This window comes from Strix aluco, chromosome 1 (genome assembly GCF_031877795.1).
Source record: "Strix aluco isolate bStrAlu1 chromosome 1, bStrAlu1.hap1, whole genome shotgun sequence".
Classification (NCBI taxonomy): Eukaryota; Metazoa; Chordata; class Aves; order Strigiformes; family Strigidae; genus Strix; species Strix aluco.
The window spans coordinates 107574910-107592635 of NC_133931.1; the positions used below are offsets into that span (position 1 = coordinate 107574910).

Genomic DNA, 17726 nt, shown 5'->3' on the forward strand with positions numbered 1-17726 from the left:
AAAGGTAGTTGCAATTCAATTCTAAAGACTGTGTAGGCTTCTCAGAGGTGCTTAAGAGAAGTAAAATGAGCATGCTGATTCAGGGGAATGAAGTTATGCTTTATTACCAAGGCCATGTACTCCATAATGAAAAAGATGAGGATTCTGGGTTTAGGTCACTAATAGCACACAGGGAATGACAGAGTTTGTGGGTTGTCTCTGAATATGCTGAAGGGGAATCCTTTGGGAAAACACAATAAAGGTATAATTTGAGTCATACAATTTAAAACTGTGCCTCATTAAGAATCTTTGTGCACCCTGCTCAAGTAATTCTGTGTAACCTCTCTACAAATAGGATTAGCAACCATGTAGCAGTAGAAAAAGGAATGTTGAAACAAATCAAGGCAATAAAGTACTGAAAATACAGTAAAAAGTCAACAAAGTGAAAGTAGAAAGATTGTATGGGAGAGAGAAAAAAAATTAAAATTGAGACAAACCATCTATTATTTATGCTATATGCCTACTTACCTACAGCTGATATTGTTATAGGTAGGGGGACATCTTTTCCTTGCTACTCCATAGCTAAGGATTTCCTGAAGCTAGACTTGTTTCCTGGCCAAAACACCAACTACATTTACAAAAACTCTTACAGATTACTGTACAGACTTACAGATCAGATGTAGACAGTTTGGAAAACTGAACTTGTTCTGTGAGCAGAAAACAGACCTTATAATTCCATCCTGATGCAGTGACTGTGGCACTGCAGACTCATTCACTCCTCTCATCCAGACACAGAATAAGCATAGCTGTTTTGCAGCAAAGTTGTTACTTAGTTCCACCTCATCTAATTTTTGAAGTTAACAGGATAGCTGTATGCCTTTTACCTTGTCGTTCCATGCTAGCTTTGCAGTCAGTGGTGAGAAACAGACCATAAAGTGAGATTTACCTGACCTATTTTAAACATCTTGTTTAGAATGAAATAAGTTGTAACAGGGATTTTATTCTCTCGACTGGGTAGATCTCTACTGACTGTGGAAGGAGCCCAGCATGATTATCTTATTAAATCAGGTGGATCCCATGCTGTCTTGATAAAAGTACAACCATTACTGTGCTCTTCATAAAAATTGAAAACAAGTCCAAAAGTCAGTCTAGTCACCTTTTGTCAGAGTCTTAGTCTTGTTACTTATAGCTCTACCTTTTACTGCTAACACCACCAAACTAAAAACCTTTCCCCTGACTACTCTAAGGGGTCTGAGGTATTCCAGGATCATCTTCTGACACCTGCGAATAATCTGAAAACAAGTTGGGAAAAAAAGAGAAAATGTGAGGTCTCCTTCCTTTACAGTCCTCATCCAAAACACATTAAAATTAGTTGACTTTAATGGGTGATAGTAGTTTTCTTTCATCTGAGTTTTTGGTCTCTACGTTTTAGGGCTCTTGCATTGGTTTAACATGTGAGAGGTCAGCTTTATTTCTCTTCACTTTTTTGAGCGTGTCTTACACAACTGAGTGGATTGCTTTTCATTCCAGTGATTTGGAGGAACATAAAGATTGCATTTTTTTGTGTCTATGTACTTGCAAAGTCAATGAACTTTAAGCTAAAAACTAGGACATATGTAGGAAACTTCACGAGGGTCTTCTACAGATTACAGAGCTCCCATACTATAGAGAACATTCAACGTCCTATACACACTTCACGCGTGCATTTTTAGTTCCACCAAAGTTAATCTATTATAACTGAAAGCTAGCATGGTAATTACAACAATAATTTGACACAGAAACGGTGTGTCTGTAAGGAAACCGCTATCACCTCTCTAGATGCTGAAGCTGGGTTACTGCTTACAGGCTATAGCTGTAACTGAAAATGAATATTTAACAAACACGAATTTGAACTGGAACATTTTGTCCAATAATTCTGACCTTCGTGCAGAACTGAGGCTGGAAGATAAAACAGTATGGTCAAAGAGAGTCAAAAATCATCTATACACTGTTCATTCTTGGCTTTGTTAACTTCTATAGGGTGGACATAGGATGGAGAAAGCCATCAGAGATCAAATAATGAAGAGATAAAGCTTAATATTTAGCTGTGTTCTAGAGAAGAAAGCTGGTAGTAGAGAGCAGAATACTTCCCTCAAAAACAGTCTTTAAATGAACTGTAGCTTCAAGGCTACATATCCTGATCCCCCTCTGTATTAACTCTGGAGTTCCTATTGTAACAAACTAGGTTATTCTCACTCAGTCCAGAGCATAAAATAATGTCATGCATTATGGAATAATTCTGATGGGGGTGCAGTAACATAACTGTAGTGTAGAAGACAATAGCATGTGTAGTGAGAAAAATGTACCACACAAAATGAGATTCTTAAATGGTTTTGAACATAGGTTTACTGTTTGAAATGAAGAATATGAATGTCCAAATCCAGACATAAAATATCCAAGAATGTGATTAGCTCATTGTACTTAAAACAAACAAATGAGCAAAACCCACGGAATATTTATTGTCACAGTCTGCCACAAGAAGTGGATTTTCAAGCATTGTAGACAGGTCTTAGTCCTGTCAGCTTGCAGAGCTCAGTATCGGTACAGCTACACTGAGTTTATATAATTTGCAGCTCTGAAGCTTCAGTTACACTTTTGCCTCACTTGCCTTACATGTTATGTGATATCCCTGCAGACAATGATACAAGTTTCAATCCGTCTCTATAACTCTCCTTAATGAAAAATGAGAATGCTGCCTTTGTTGAAAAGGCCTGGGCTTGCAAACATTTAATCAGCTGAACAACTCCAGTGTTTTCATTGGAAATATATAAGAGGAATTACAGTTTGGAAATCTCTCAGTAATGATACAGGTGCACAGCAAATGAGGTACTAAGACTATGTGAACCATATGCACAACTTTGGACTGGTCCAATATTGAGGTAGTACACATTCTTTTAAACCACCTTCATTGAGACTTAATTCAATATTAAGCTATTGTAATCTGGTGGCCTTTGAGTGTGTACTTGTACTCTCCAAGGCAGGAAGAATTTGTTCCTGGGCAACTAACAAATTTGCTAGTTTGCACCACACAGTTTCTTTTTTGCACAGTCTTAGTTACGAGTCTCATGAGAAGTTCACCTTTACAGATCAAAAAAACTTCTGCACTGTGACAGCATCATCCTTCTTGTCCCTTCCATACCCCAGGCTCTAAGGACTATGTACTTGCTTGGAGTACATCCTAATAATTCTTCAGATGTAAAACTAAAACCACTGGATGTGAAGTATGTTAGCTGCTGAAGTGAGACACAAGAAATCAATGGCAAGGAGAAGCAGAGACACTGAGGGGAAATTAAACACCTTTTGTTCTCATATGGTAGAGGCAAAAATGTGCATGGTAGCAAAAAGTAAATGGAAGACCATGGATGTTGGTGTGCATCAAGCTTTGATGTAAATTGGAAGCACGTTCAAGAATCAGAGATGTCAGAATTATTCCCCATTGTCTGCAGTCTCACAACACCTGCTGCATGACCAGTTGCTTCAACTCCACGTTTATCTTTACACTAATTAACCAGCTCAAAGAAACAAAGGTGCAAACTGCTTTGGGGACAAATAAAATTCCAGATATATTCCTTTCAGCCTAACAATGCATTCAGAGCAACAAACTTAGCTATGAGCAATGCAGGAGGGAAAGGGAAAACAGCCAGAATGGTTTAATTTGGATGCTCTCAAATTAGCTCTCAATTTGAGGTTTCTGAAAAATTATCTGAATCTCCAAAAACATTATGTTTCCCAGTAAGTGAGCTACCCTGATAAAGGATACAACACTGCACCCAAATCCATGGGTGATTTGTAAAGATGCATGGCCTTAGGCACTGGACATTTTCTATCCTGCTGATCTCCATGACAACTGAGGTTTATCAATACAGATCATAATTAGGTTATTCACTCTGATGAATTGCAGTGACTTTAGAAACACATTTGAAGTCTGTACCCCATTTTCTTTAGGAAAGTTACCTTATTTTTGCTAATCAATAAACTTGAATGTGTGGCAAAAGTTATATTACAGAGAATTTAGTTAAGTGTAGTCAGTTTCACATTAAAGTAAGAAGCTTTATATTGTGCACATTGCTAAAGTATTTGTGGTCTTTTAAAAAGCAATGCTGGAACAGTTTTAGATATATACAGCATTTCTGACAGGATGTGGAGGAAAGACCTATATTTACATAGGTACACAAGCACAGATGCAAACATTGTATATAAATCAAGATGACTTGAGCCTTCTGATGTTCTAACTGCTGTTCCATACCAGTTACGTCAATCAAGCCATGATGTTTTAGGTACTGGCTTTGAAAGACATTTAGGTCTGAAATATCCAGATATATGTTACTAACATTTCAATGGGAATTCATAATACACTATTTAGCCTTTCTTTGTGCCTAAACCTCCTCTGAAACAAGGCTGTTAGGGCTAATCCAACTCTTGATAGAACTGTTGAGAGTGCATCAAGCTTTCCATTACTGATTCTTCTTAAAAAAAGGGAAGGAACACTTTCATGAAGAGAACCACATTGTTGAATACAACACGGCACTGTTCTCTCTCTCATCAATCTGCACACCTTCTTGATCTTTCTAGAGAAGGAACATCTATTAGTGGCTTCTCTTTTAATGCAAATGCACTTTTTTACAGTTCATATCTTGCTCTTGTGACAGATGGGGAAAAAAGTCTGTGCTTTGCTCATTTAGGACACAATCTGTAGACAAAGAACTTCATTCTCTAAGGCTGCCACAGAACATGGAGTCAAGTGGAAATCTGAAGTCGCCATTAGAGAATTGTTAAGCATGAAACATAGGCAGATTTCAAAAAAGTCAAGCTTTTTTTGAAATCAGCAACATAAATCAGTGTTGTATCCTTTCCTCTATCCATACATTCATTGAAACCATAAAATTGCCCATGAAAATACCTTACAGCAACATGCACAAATTTTTTAAAGACAAAGTCACCCTATTTTTCATCACTACTTCAAAATAGAAAATAACAGGAGTCAGCCTCCATCATAGAGACATCATCTGTGCAGGTCAAGGCACAGTGGACTTGCACTCTAACCACCTTTTAAGGATTTCAAAATAACAGAAGCAGAGTACTTTTTAACATTGCATTCATCACAGATGATCTTGTAACCACAAGAAATAAGCTTTGTGATCAGTGATTTCAAAATCAGATCCTGTCAAAGCTCCAGTAAAGCTCTTGTATATCATTGGAAATGGATGGAATTTCCTTTGAAAATACTGATTTGCTGTTCTGGAATATCCCTCTGGCAAGTGGCCCAAGAAATAGAAAAACCACTTTCAAGGTGGACATAGTTTTAGGTCTGATCCCATCATCACTGTAAGAATGTAAAAGATGCATAACAGATGAAAGGACAGTGTTTAGGTTGGGAAGCTAGATTTGACAACCAAAGATGTATGTTCACGTTCCTCTACTTGCCACAGGCACTGGGGGGGATTTTGAGTAACCCCTTTTGTGCATCATACCCTCAGCTGTTCAACAGGAATAACAGCTCACAAGAACATTACAAACACTAAATAGTCTGTGCTATTTGGTTTTACAGTAGTTGAGACCACAGCAAATCTATAAATAGATAATCAAAGCAGAATAAGGTTTTCAATTACTTTGAAAATAAAAGAATCACTGTGTAATTATATTCTTGCTAATTATAGTACATAGCCTACATGATCTTCTATTCCTAATGAGTACAGTCAGTTTTTTTCCAATCCCTACCTGAAAAGATTTGGTGCAAATTAATACCCCTCTCCCCCCAAAAAAATCCAAAACAGAAACCAAAAAACCCTCCATCCAACACCCAAAGTAAGAATTTGTCTTGGGAAATGTAAACGAAAAGTATAGTAGTTGTGAATGAGAATATTTTTTCTAGAGCATTAAATAAATCCATCAAGAATTAATGTCAATCAAAGTAACAAATATCTACTTTCCTAGCATTTCTTAGAAATGAGAACTAGGTCCTTGCTGATCATGTACTGACACCAAGTGTTCAATGTCTATGTTTCCCATTGTATTTTCTTGTGGTAGAAAAGGATTAGTTCCTTTTGTTGCTGGGTTAGTGGGCATTCCAACACACAACTGATAGTACCTGTGGTTAAGAAATTAAAGTGCCATACTAAAGAATATACCGTTCATCAAACATCTGCCACTTTCTTGTAAAAAATGAGACTTTTGACATGAGGACACTGTCAATAATTATTAATGCTGGCAGTCTGAGCACTTGCAGCAAGACAAAGCAGTAGCAGAATGAATCATTGAGTGTCCAGTGACTTTGTAGGTGAACTGTAGAGGAGTGTTGTTTACCAAAACATTTGTGTTACAACATTTCTTCACCTGCCCTAACCCTCTAGGTTGCACCATACGTAAAATCATACCTACCTATGATATATGCCATGTTTCTCCTTTCTTTCCAGCAAGATGCTGATTGGAGGAATGACGTAGACCTGAATTAGCTAGATGTATGTGGGGTTTATTTTCTTTTCATTGAGTTTTCAACATGTGATACAAAATTTATGAAGAATCTGTTAAAGGAAAAGCAGAAACAAGCTTCCCCCTCCCAAATTATACTATTCATGATAAACTGGAAATAAATAAAAAAAGCAGCTTTTTTCAGTTAAATGTGTTTGATCCTTGAAAATGAATGAATAAACAAAGACTTGATGGAAATATGTGGACCTTTTTAATCTTAAGGGTTATTCCAGCATACTTTTGCATCATGCATACCTACTTAAATACTGTAGTGGTTTATGGCAGTGATATGTTAGATGATCTTCTGTCTATAATGACTCTTTCAACAATGCAATAATGCTCATGAAAATAACAGCATGGATTTAAGCTTTGTGTAGGCATTTCTATAGGAATATGTCTTTTTGGAGGGGGTGAATGTACTCTCTCTACAACAACTTGACCAAAACCAGGGTGCCTGAAAGCAGATTCTGACACACCATGTTACACAGTATTGGCTGGATATCTCATGGGAAAAACAGTGAAGCCTTGCCAGATCAATTTATCATCTGTTTCCTGAAATTCCAGACAAGGGACTGAGGTACAAAAATCCATGTAAATAATGTGGGCCTGATGTGACACAGTGTGTGCTAAGCCAGCCATAGCAGGGTTGTGAATACGTGAGTGAACTGTGAGTGCACATTGGATTCATGGTCTTCTGAGGTAGTGCTACTTGGCTTTCAGCATATAGTGTAAGAGTGTCCCTAAATAATCTACTACTACTTCAAAATATTTACAAACTGTGGAGATTGCTAAAAATCAGGCAGTGCTTTCCATTTGAAAGCACGTTAAGTAAAATCTAATTGGATGGAATATACAGGTACCAATACAAGACACTGTCATTTGTACTATAGGATTAAGTATGTATTGTACATGACCATGGCACATTATGATTGTTTATGCAATTCATTCACCAGATGGGGCAAGAAACCTGTCTGAACTATGCAGACAGTTGTCTTAATTACACTAGAAATACAATCAATATCAATTTATGCTTCCCAGCATCTGAGGATCTCAGAACTTCTCACTCAGATAAAAATCTGTTGCATTTGCATTCCTGGTCTTCCTTTGGTTTGATGCTTAATTTGGAGGAATTATTCAGGATTTACACAAGATTAATTGAAACTGGAACATGGTTCAAGAAATAAAGTTACGTCTTTTTCATGCCTTTGACGGTTCACTCCTGACACCAAAACATAAATAATGATTATGATGACTATTGGGAGGAAGTATGGAAGCTGCTCAAGATTCTCAGGAAAAAAAAACAACAAAAAGAATCATAAAATTAAAATGAACATCAAAAAGGGTGGCTTCTATTTCCATTTAATTTCTACCTCGGCTGCTTAGATATTTTTTATTAACTTAGCCTCCAATCGTTTCAGCCATAAGGAGGAGTATAGATAGTTTTACTACCTAAAACATCATTAAAAGAAAGATGGATTTATTGTTCTCTCAGAATCTGACATGTTTTGAGCTGTTCAGTCTGAAATGGGATCAGGCGCATGCAGGCAGCTTTGAAGGGGAACTAAATGTGCAAAGAAAGATTTATTAGGCGTGAGACTGGTAATGAATGACTGAACATACAGGTTGGTAAAATGGAAGTTTATAATCACTAATGTATTTGACTGCTGCAGAAAATTGTTAGGAATTAGCTACATGTTTCCAAGTTTTTGTCATCCTAAAGGCAAAGACTATTGCATGTAATGATCATCAGGTTATTTAGAGAGAAAGTCTGATTTTTTATGGTAGTAAAGTACACATTATTGTACTGCGAATTATACAAATTATTGTTTTTTTTTTTTAAAGCAAATCTTATAATCTCTAGTGGCTACACTATATTAATTAAGCATTAGTTACCCAGCAGTGCACTCTTCTGTTGTGTTCCTGTCATAGCTCGCAGCTAACTTCAGTAGTGGGAATTTTTAATAATGAATACACAGTGGTAACAATATGTAATTAATCACATCCCCAAGGCTGCTGAAGTCAAATACAGGCTTAAGTGATTTGCAGAACCATGACCATAGTGTCTGTAAAATAGAACTGGAGGTAGATTTTCCTAAAAAAAAAAAAATAATTAAAGGTCCTGAACATAAACTTACAGTATACATATAAGAAGAAAATAAATCCTACCCAAAGTCAATAGCCAAGTTTTTGTGAGGTGTTTTATTTTCTCTTTGGATGATGGAAGTCCTGCCTAAAGGGTTATTCCAATGAGTGGAAGACTGATACTAGAATAAACCTCAATTGCTGCTGCAGATACCACATGATATTACCTTCAGAAACAGGCTGAACATCCTTCCTCAACCACAGCTGATCTGTCTCATGTACTAAAGGCAAAGTACTTAAATATGTTGTGGAATAAAGATCTGGATGGAGAATTTGGTCTAATGGAATGATGTTTAATAGTTTGAAACAGCAAAACAGAACATGGAAAATGCTTAATATGGACCACAATCTAAATGCCACAGAGATTTCAATATGGTGACATAACCATACTATGATCTATCTTTTTTCTTCATTACAACAGCTCTATTTCTACAGGATATGTGTGCACAAATATTGAGTGGGTGTCTGGTGTATATCTGCATAGACTTATAATTTAATTTCTTTTTATAATTTCTGTGTGACTTTTCTCTTGTCAAATCTGTTTGGATAAACAACACTCCACTTCATAACACATACATAAATGCAAGATAAATTTATACACACTCATTTATAAAGTTGCAAAAAAATATGAAAAATAATGACAGCGAATGAAACAGAAAATATGATGTTTTCTCTTGGTTTTGGTGGCTAACTATACACATAGGAAAAATATCAATAAAAACCCAGTCACCATATTGATCAAAAATGACAAGGATGTTTTATAATCTAGTTAAATCACTGAAGTCTCTGGCATGTTTTGCTTCATATGTGAGAGATGTGCAGCAGACACCAAACATGCACTTAGTAGGTTGTAATCAGAACTAGCTCTGCACATCTTGGGTGCTAATTACAATCTAAGATTCAGTGGATGACTTCCCAGCAGCATATACATGGGAAGTCTTCATGCAAGCCCTAGGCAAACCATGCATACAGTTAACCTATTCACTACACTTTCTCCTGAGTTTTAATTTGGAGAAATATCCACCTGCAGAATGAATTGAAAACATTTTTTTTGTCAGCTTAGAGCAAGCTTCAAGGGCAGTACTTTTAGGAAGTCTGACTTACAGAGGTGAAAAAGTGATGTATAAAATTTTATCATTTCATGTAAATGTAAACAAGATGATAGGAAAGAAGTAAAGAAAAATAGGCAGCTGGAGAACATATTTTTCTCTGAGAATAGTAATTTAGATGGATGACATCATCATACTATGAGTGTGGTTACTTAGGGTGAAACTGCTCACTGCATAATTTTTAAAAAATTATTACAAAGTAAGGATCTCCTACTTTACCCTGACATCTTTTATTTTTATTTAAGGTTTGCATGACTTGGTTGTTTTGTTTTGTTTTGTTTTTTTCACCAGGAATCCAGTGCTAAATCAAATAGAGCTCAGAAAAAATTGCAAAGCAAATGTGCATAGTGTTCAGGCTGAAAAGCCAAGAAAACACCAAATGTGCTGCCACATATCCTAGTTATTCAAAATGATTGTATAATTTTTATATGGAGAATGACTGCATGCACTCAAAAGGGAAATGATGACCATCTCAAATGGCCAATCTCTGTCCTCTAACGAAGTGGAAACTAACAAAAAAGATGTCAGCTTTAAAAAAATGTAAATCACAAACAAAGTTTTAAAACTTCTAAAGGAAAATTTTAGGATTTGTTGTGCATTTTTAAGCAATTCTAGGTGTGTGGGAGAATTGTTTGGCTTAAGTGGAGTGCATTCAAGGTTACCAGAACATGAACATAAGCAACTTTAGAAGATCTTCCTAAATCAGAATTCAGTCTAAAGTTAATGAAATCTTTTCACCAAATCTCATTGTTTTCAACGAATTTTGGACCATGTCCCTGGAACGTATGAAGCACAGCAGACTGTCCCATGAGTATAATAATATTTATGTCTGGTCAGTATGTTAATTTTCAGATAACTGACCTGTAAAGAAGTTTTGGTTATGTTTTTTTTTTTAATCTTGTATTCATGCTTTTTTCCCCAGGTCTTTTAAAGAAAAGTGAAAACTGGCATCAAAATGCACTTTAGGGGCTTTTCGATTAAAAAAAGAAAATCAAAATCAACCAAAGCAATTTAATAGATCTCGTGACTCCTTTTGAAAATCAGATTAATTCAGCTGAGGTATCTTTTTTATTTTGTCTTTTTTCCTATGTGTATATTAGAAATCTAAATTAATTATTGCTTTATCTGTACTTACAAATAAATGCTGGATTCATTGCCTCCTATATCAGGTGACTGGAGTTTCTGCACAAGTATCACAATTATGCCAATAAAAAGCACAAAGTTTATCTAGGGGAGAAAGAAAGGAAAAAAATGTGACAATGATATATTTTTTTCAAGTATGAGAATGAGACATTCACAGTGACTTGCTGGCTCCATTGCCTTACTGTTCACCAAATTGCAGTCTAGAAGTTTTATAGGGTCAGGAGTAATGGGATAAGTTTACAAGGGTCTTATTACCCCTTTTCCAGGCAAAAATACCCCCCTTGCAGCAGCTAAAGTAAGGCTCTCTTCAGTCCCAAGCACCAGATAAGACAAACATAAGCTAAAATGTTTCAACGTTTGTCATTATCAAAGAGTTCAAAGAAAAAAAGGAAAGATCTGTGCAGATAAAAGTCATATAGCAAAGATCTCAACAGTAACAACATCTTTAACTTCCATCTCTGAACTAAGGCACTTCTCAGTTTAACAGCATCCATCAACGTTTGCTTCACTCACAATTTAGTTTCTCCCCTTTCCTGAAAACCCCAAGTTGTGTCACTTTCCTTTTGCTTGGCTGAATCTCTCACAAAATGAGAAGGTTTTGGAAGGGGAGGGGTGTGTATTAATGGCCATCTTCAAATCTTTTAGTTTTATGTCATCCTCGGCATCTTCTCTTTCGTAGAATCATGTAATTACAGACATAATTTCAAAAATTTGAACATTAATAAAACCAGTTTATTTTGGTGCCTTGGCTTCAGATTTGGCTCTCACCAACTCCATAGCTTCTTAGCACCAGAAAAAAACAGTGAGAAATTTAAGTTGATCTCTTATTGCAACCTTTTACTCCTGTAAGGAGACCAAGATCTTAAATTAGATGTGACCATCTCTTTCAGAAGAATTTTCTATTTGATCTGAGGACTATAAATGAATGGAGAAGTCCAGTCGTCCCTTGCTAGGTTGCTTGAATGTTTAATGCTGTCAACAGAAGCCAGGTACAACTGATTCCCCAAAGCCAGAATATGATCCTTCATAGAATATGTCTGTGAAGCATAGAAATTCACATGCTTTGATATCACAAAAAACCCAGAACATTGGACCTGCTTCATCCCAATGTCCTTCAGTGTTATTAGCTAAGTTACCTTTAACATGTCTAAAGGTTACTGTACTTTAGAGACCTGTCCAAATACTTAAAAGGACAAGCACCAAACCTGATGAAAACACCTACATGTAGATAGCTACCTGTGAGCTGGATGTCTAAATTCCCACAACAGTCAATGCAGACCTGGCCAATGCTGTCACTGGAGTATAGAGAGCAACTTAGCATGCTGAGAATTAGACACCTACATGTGGTAAGCCAAACAGCTTTTTAGGTGCCACTAACCATATTGTCTAGAAGCTCAATTTAATTTCCTAAATGGAGGAGCCCAACACCATTTTAAATTGCCATATTCTTTTGAGGCAGCAGCTGGAGGCCAAACAGCATACTTTAGAACATAGGTCTCTAGCATCATTTGAGTCAAACCCAAGACCTCTACCAACTAAAGTGAGCTTAGATACCTTGTTGACGTTTGAGCATATTGCACTATGTCCATGATGCTATTATAAAGATAATATTAGCTAAAAAAATATAGCTGTGAAATTAATTTCATCCAACAGACACAATTTAGTTTCCCAGTGCCTTGCATCTACGCTTGGCCTTCAGCTGCCATCCCAAATGGCACATGATTCCCATATATCCTGTGTCATATATGCCAGCCACAAGCAAATGCTCCATAGGCTCTAGGGTCTTACTTTTGGCATTTGGTACCTATGTTTAAGCAACTGAATAACTCCTTGTCTACATAGTCTTTGCTTGCAGGAAGTGCACCATCATTTAACTTGTACTAAACTTTATAACAATGGAATTACTTAGCATTGTGGATGGCAAATAGTGGACATTCAGACAAGCTGTCCAGTAGCCCAGCACAGTGGATGCAGCAGTTTGTAAAGCCATTTGAAGCTATTTACATCAGTTATTTATCCTTGAAAGTGTTGAGGAAGTGCCTCTTCCAAGTAGTACTTACCATGATTGATCCAACCACAGGGCCCTTGATCACCCACCACAAGGCAGTGTTGTCATTCATGTCCCAGCAGCTACAGTCGTTAATGAAAGAATGGGGTGGGGAAAGGGAAGGAAGGAGAAAGGTAAAGATGTAACAAGGAAGTTAAACTTACAACAATTTTTAGGGGGGTGGAGAGTCGGAGATTGGTCTTGTAGTAAAATTATTTTATTTGGATTTAAAGGTACTAGTTCTTTAGTCTGTCCCTGTCATAGCTTTCTTTTACAGCCTTTACCCAACTTATCTGAAAGTAAAGTAAGTATTTTTGTGGCAATTTCAATCGTACCTCTTACTAAACAGTTTAGTAATTTTGAAAAATGCCTTTATGTGTGTTTCTGTGTCTACATACGACTGTAAAATTGTCCCTTTAAGTGAACATCTCAGTAGAAGGGAAAAAAAGACGGGATACCTTGAAGAGTAAGAGATGGTTATTCCAAAGTTTGATGTCTCAGTTACTTTTCCAGGGTAAACAGATATGAATGTTGGTTCCTGACCCTGACATGAGTGTTCTTACACATATCTAGTACATGAGGATGTAGTAGAGACTGGTTCTATTCACATATAGGAATGATTTTCCAGTCATTGAGTTGGAAGTCCTACCAAGGAGCAGGGATTCATCTAAGAAGGTTGAAGTACTGGACAACAGTTGGGGTCAGCTCCTTTTTTAAACCGTTGGGAGTGGGCGATCATAAATAAAATGGCATTTCTAACTCAGCACTTAAAATCTTCCTCCAGATTCACTGAGGATTCTGCTAAAGTTTATTATATATAGATGTATTTGGACATTCATTTGTAGAGAAAAATAGTTAGAGGACCCATATACATATGGATTTTTAAGTTTAACATGCATTTTTAAAGCTAGAAAAAGAATAATAATGCAAAAAAAAAAAAATCTTATTTCCCCTGCTACACCACCCCCACTACACTATTTTAAGTTATTAAGAATTTGTTTGTCAGTTTAAAAATGTCTTTTATTTGTCTCCACTTTCTTCTCCTCATGCTTCCCTCTGGAAAACATAAAATCACAGAAAAATGTCTACTTTGTACCTGCAGTTCTGAGAAGGAGGGTTTCCCTCCCACTGGGACAACAGCCAAAAGTCCCAGCAGTGGTTGTCATGGTGCATTTGTCAGATGCCAAGACACAATTTGAAAGAGCATACAGGAATAAAACACTGCTGATCTTATGAGAGTTTAATGCAACGTCTGTGTCATTTAAATGGTAGTCTGGTAGCATCTGGGGGAAAAGTGAAAATCTTGACTTTAAACAAAACTAAATACATGTGTAAGCGTGAGGAGGCAGTGCTAAAATTCCATCATCAAAGTGTATGTGAGAGAAATCCCATGCAGCTGAGTGATGTCTGGTTTAGAAATTTCAGTTGAACTTATATATGCAATATTTTACTGGATTCCCATAAAACCAACAATACAGATGTGTGTGGTAGAGATGGTGAGAAGAGAGGAAATTTAGAGCTGGGATATTAAATTTGCAAAAAATTACATATTTTTGCTTCTATCTACAAAGCCTAGAAACTTAAAATCCCCCAAAATCTATGGGACTGATGACTGAGATTTTCAAAAGCAGAGTCACATTTCTGAGTTACCTCATTTTGGATGCCCAACTTAAAATATTTGAAAGGGGACAAATGTTCAGAGGAAACTTCTCACCCATAGTCTGGAAATCAAGCTTTTTTCAGTTATCAACAATTGTGTCACACAAAACAAAAGCACCTAAAATTGCCAATTATCTTTTTAACTATTTGTATGCATTTATAAATCAGGTGCCCTCTTCTGAAGATTACCCACTATTTGCACAGATCAACCTCTTTAAGATGCACATTAAATCTACCCTGAAAGTCTTTAGTGAGTTGACCAATGTTGGAAGAATCTGGGCAAATTCTAATATTAATCTGGCTGTACAAACAGGCATTGATATTTGGCAATTTCTCTGTGTGGATAAGAAACGAGAAGGGACAGAATCTACCTGCTATAGTTCCAGCCGTCTATATTCAAGACATCTACAGCCCAGCTAATTATCCTGGACTGTGGTTGGGACAAAGAGACAGCTGGAGGTTGTTGGGGTTTTTTTTCCACACTGATGTATTTTAAATGTGTACTCCGGGGCAGTACATCATCCCCTACAGTTGCCTGTTCTTCTTAGACCTAGACCTTTCCTTTTACAGGATGTGTCCCCAGCCAGCTCAGTTGTCACAATCTATCTTGTGGATGTCAAAAAGGAATCAGATCAAGCTCACACAGAGGTTTTTTCAAGGACTTTTTTGGTCCAGTCCCTGTAACATCTATAGGATGGATGTGGTGGAAGAAACACCACCTTCTCAGATGAACATGACCAGAAGGAAAAAAAAGCAATGCACAACAGAACAGTCTGTAATATCAGCCAACAATCTGTACTACATAAACAGGCTTCCTAGGTTCTTTCAAATGCATTGCTACAGTGGAGGTCAGACACACAGGACTCTTCAGGATGGATGAAGGAAAGGGAGCCAGTGGGATGGGGGAGGGATGTGATTTCCATTTGAAAAGGCCAGAGTCAGATCTCTGTTACATCTCTGGTGTACATCTGGAATAACTCCATTTAATTCAGTAGCACAGCTCTGGATAAACAGACAGTTGCATTCATCTCCACAAAGCTGTCACTTACAGTGATGTGAATCAGGAGCTGAAGTCAAGGGAGCTCTGCCAGTTTTATAATGAGCAAGCAGGAGGAGACTCATACTCAGAGTCTGCATTTTAGTCCATGCTTTTGCGACTATGGTTTCCCAGTTCAGTGATTTCTGCAATGTTTTCAGGCTCATGCTGGCTTCTCCCCCACCCCCAGAACAATGCTTGCTGATTTTTAAAAAGTAACCACTGAGACGCTCAGCTAGAATCTGTCTAAATGTGTTGCATGCTAAATAGCTTCTCTAACTAAAGGAAAGGAAAAGGGTTTTTTTGTTATTTTTTTTACTTCTTTTTCCTTCTGCAAGACATTCCCCCTACCCACAAAATGCAAGGACTGTTTAGACTCCTAAGAGAAATTAATGCATTTAAGACCAGTGTTGTAATCATAATAATGACACAACAGGGGTTTCTGGCTTGTTTTGCATGGAAAAAAAAAGATTTAATTTGTCTTAATGTCAAAATAGAACATTGGGTCAAAGCACTGGCATCCCCAGTGGAGGAAGGGCTGTATGTGCTTTCCAAAAGAGCCTGAAAGTACAAGGATGAAGAAAACCTGACAGAACAGTGAGTCTTGTGAAAATTCTGGATCCAGGTATCTCTAGTATAAAGCAAAACTAAAACATAAGCCTAAATCTCTCAGAAATGGGACTTGGGTGCATAATGACACCTTTTACTCAGATCAAGGTTTTCACTGCTGGATATTGCAAATTTTATTCAGTCTCCCTCATTCCCATATTTTTCTAGCATTTCACCAATTTCAAACATAGCTGTCATGAAAAAACATTGTTAAGTTTGTATTTTCTGGGTGTACCTACATGTCCATTCCTACCAGCTATGTCTTCTGCTTTATCAGACCACTCAATCTACTGACTACCATCAGTGTAGGACCATCTCAGGAAACAGGCTTTCCTTCTGGACCTTTAGAAAAGGATACAGGATATTTGCAGCATTTTTCCCTACCAAAACAGACCATTTGAGTGGAATCTACCCTCTTCAATCCTTTCTGAAATTATTCCATTTCCTCATTTTTGTTAACACAGTGTTAACACCCCTACTCATCTCCTCCACTAGATTTGTGGAAAAAACTCTTCAACCTAAACTCCTAATTGTCATTGTAAATCAAAGCTCATCAATGCCTTGTGCAGATTTGACTCATCGCATCAGAGATATCTGTAATAATTTCTACAGCTGAGCTCATCACCTATGTCTTCCTTCATAATCAGTCAGAAAGGAGCAATCACAGGTGTGATTCACCTAACAGCTCTTTTAAGATGAGATAAACCATATCCCGGACTCCACTAATTTAACTGAACAGGGAACGAAGGGCCACTAGGTCAGCTGCATGTTTACAGGGTAAGGTGTCTACATCTTCTTTTATGAATTCACCAGTGCAACAGGGACATAAACACCAAACTATGGCTATTTATGCAGATGAACAGGAAAGTACTCTAGGTTGAACACTGGACCTAAACTACTTGCATGCATAAATCAACGTCAGAAATCGAAGGAAGGACAAACTATACTTCTGTTTCATCCTTGTCATCATACTGAATGCACGTGAAATGATTTCCCATGCAGCAATACCTACCCGGTATCATCAAAGTGAAGTCTCAGCACTGCCCAGACAGTGACACAAATTGTTGGGGTACCTGCAGAGGTAAGATGGTGATATTAGCAGTCTAGACACATTTAGTACTCAGCAGTGAGCACTTTTTGCAACCTCTCCACTGAGGTTTTATTTCCTAATAGCACTCATGCATGAAACAATGCAAGTCATTACATTAATTCAGAGCTCTAGAAACATCTATCTCAGTCAGAGGATGGGTTAGTTTTGGTGGGATTGCAGAAGCAAAACCGGTAACAGGGAAAAATGATGTCATTTCAGGTCATTATTGCTCCAAGCTGTTGTACTGCATCTTATTGCATGAACAGTAATACATAGTCTGTACAAAATAAAAGCAGGAACATCAGCTTCCGTGTCTAGAGCTACTGTAATTATGCAATAATTGCAGAGTGACAGATGTTGAACTGTAATGACATTATTGTATTCTTTGTATTCTTATGTGGTTTT

The 17726-nt window shown here is 37.1% G+C and overlaps 1 protein-coding gene across 7 annotated transcripts in view; it reads right to left on the minus strand.

Moving 5' to 3' along the window:
• Positions 1 to 17726, minus strand: part of ADCYAP1R1 (ADCYAP receptor type I) — a 150923-nt gene that overhangs the window by 26178 nt on the left and 107019 nt on the right. For all 7 annotated transcript variants that reach the window (XM_074830573.1, XM_074830562.1, XM_074830588.1 and 4 more), the window contains exons 11-13: positions 17244 to 17304; positions 12941 to 13010; positions 10873 to 10964 (exon numbers count right to left, since the gene is read on the minus strand). In XM_074830573.1, coding sequence (XP_074686674.1) covers positions 10873 to 10964; positions 12941 to 13010; positions 17244 to 17304 — 223 coding nt within the window. The remainder of the gene's footprint in view (positions 1 to 10872; positions 10965 to 12940; positions 13011 to 17243; positions 17305 to 17726) is intronic.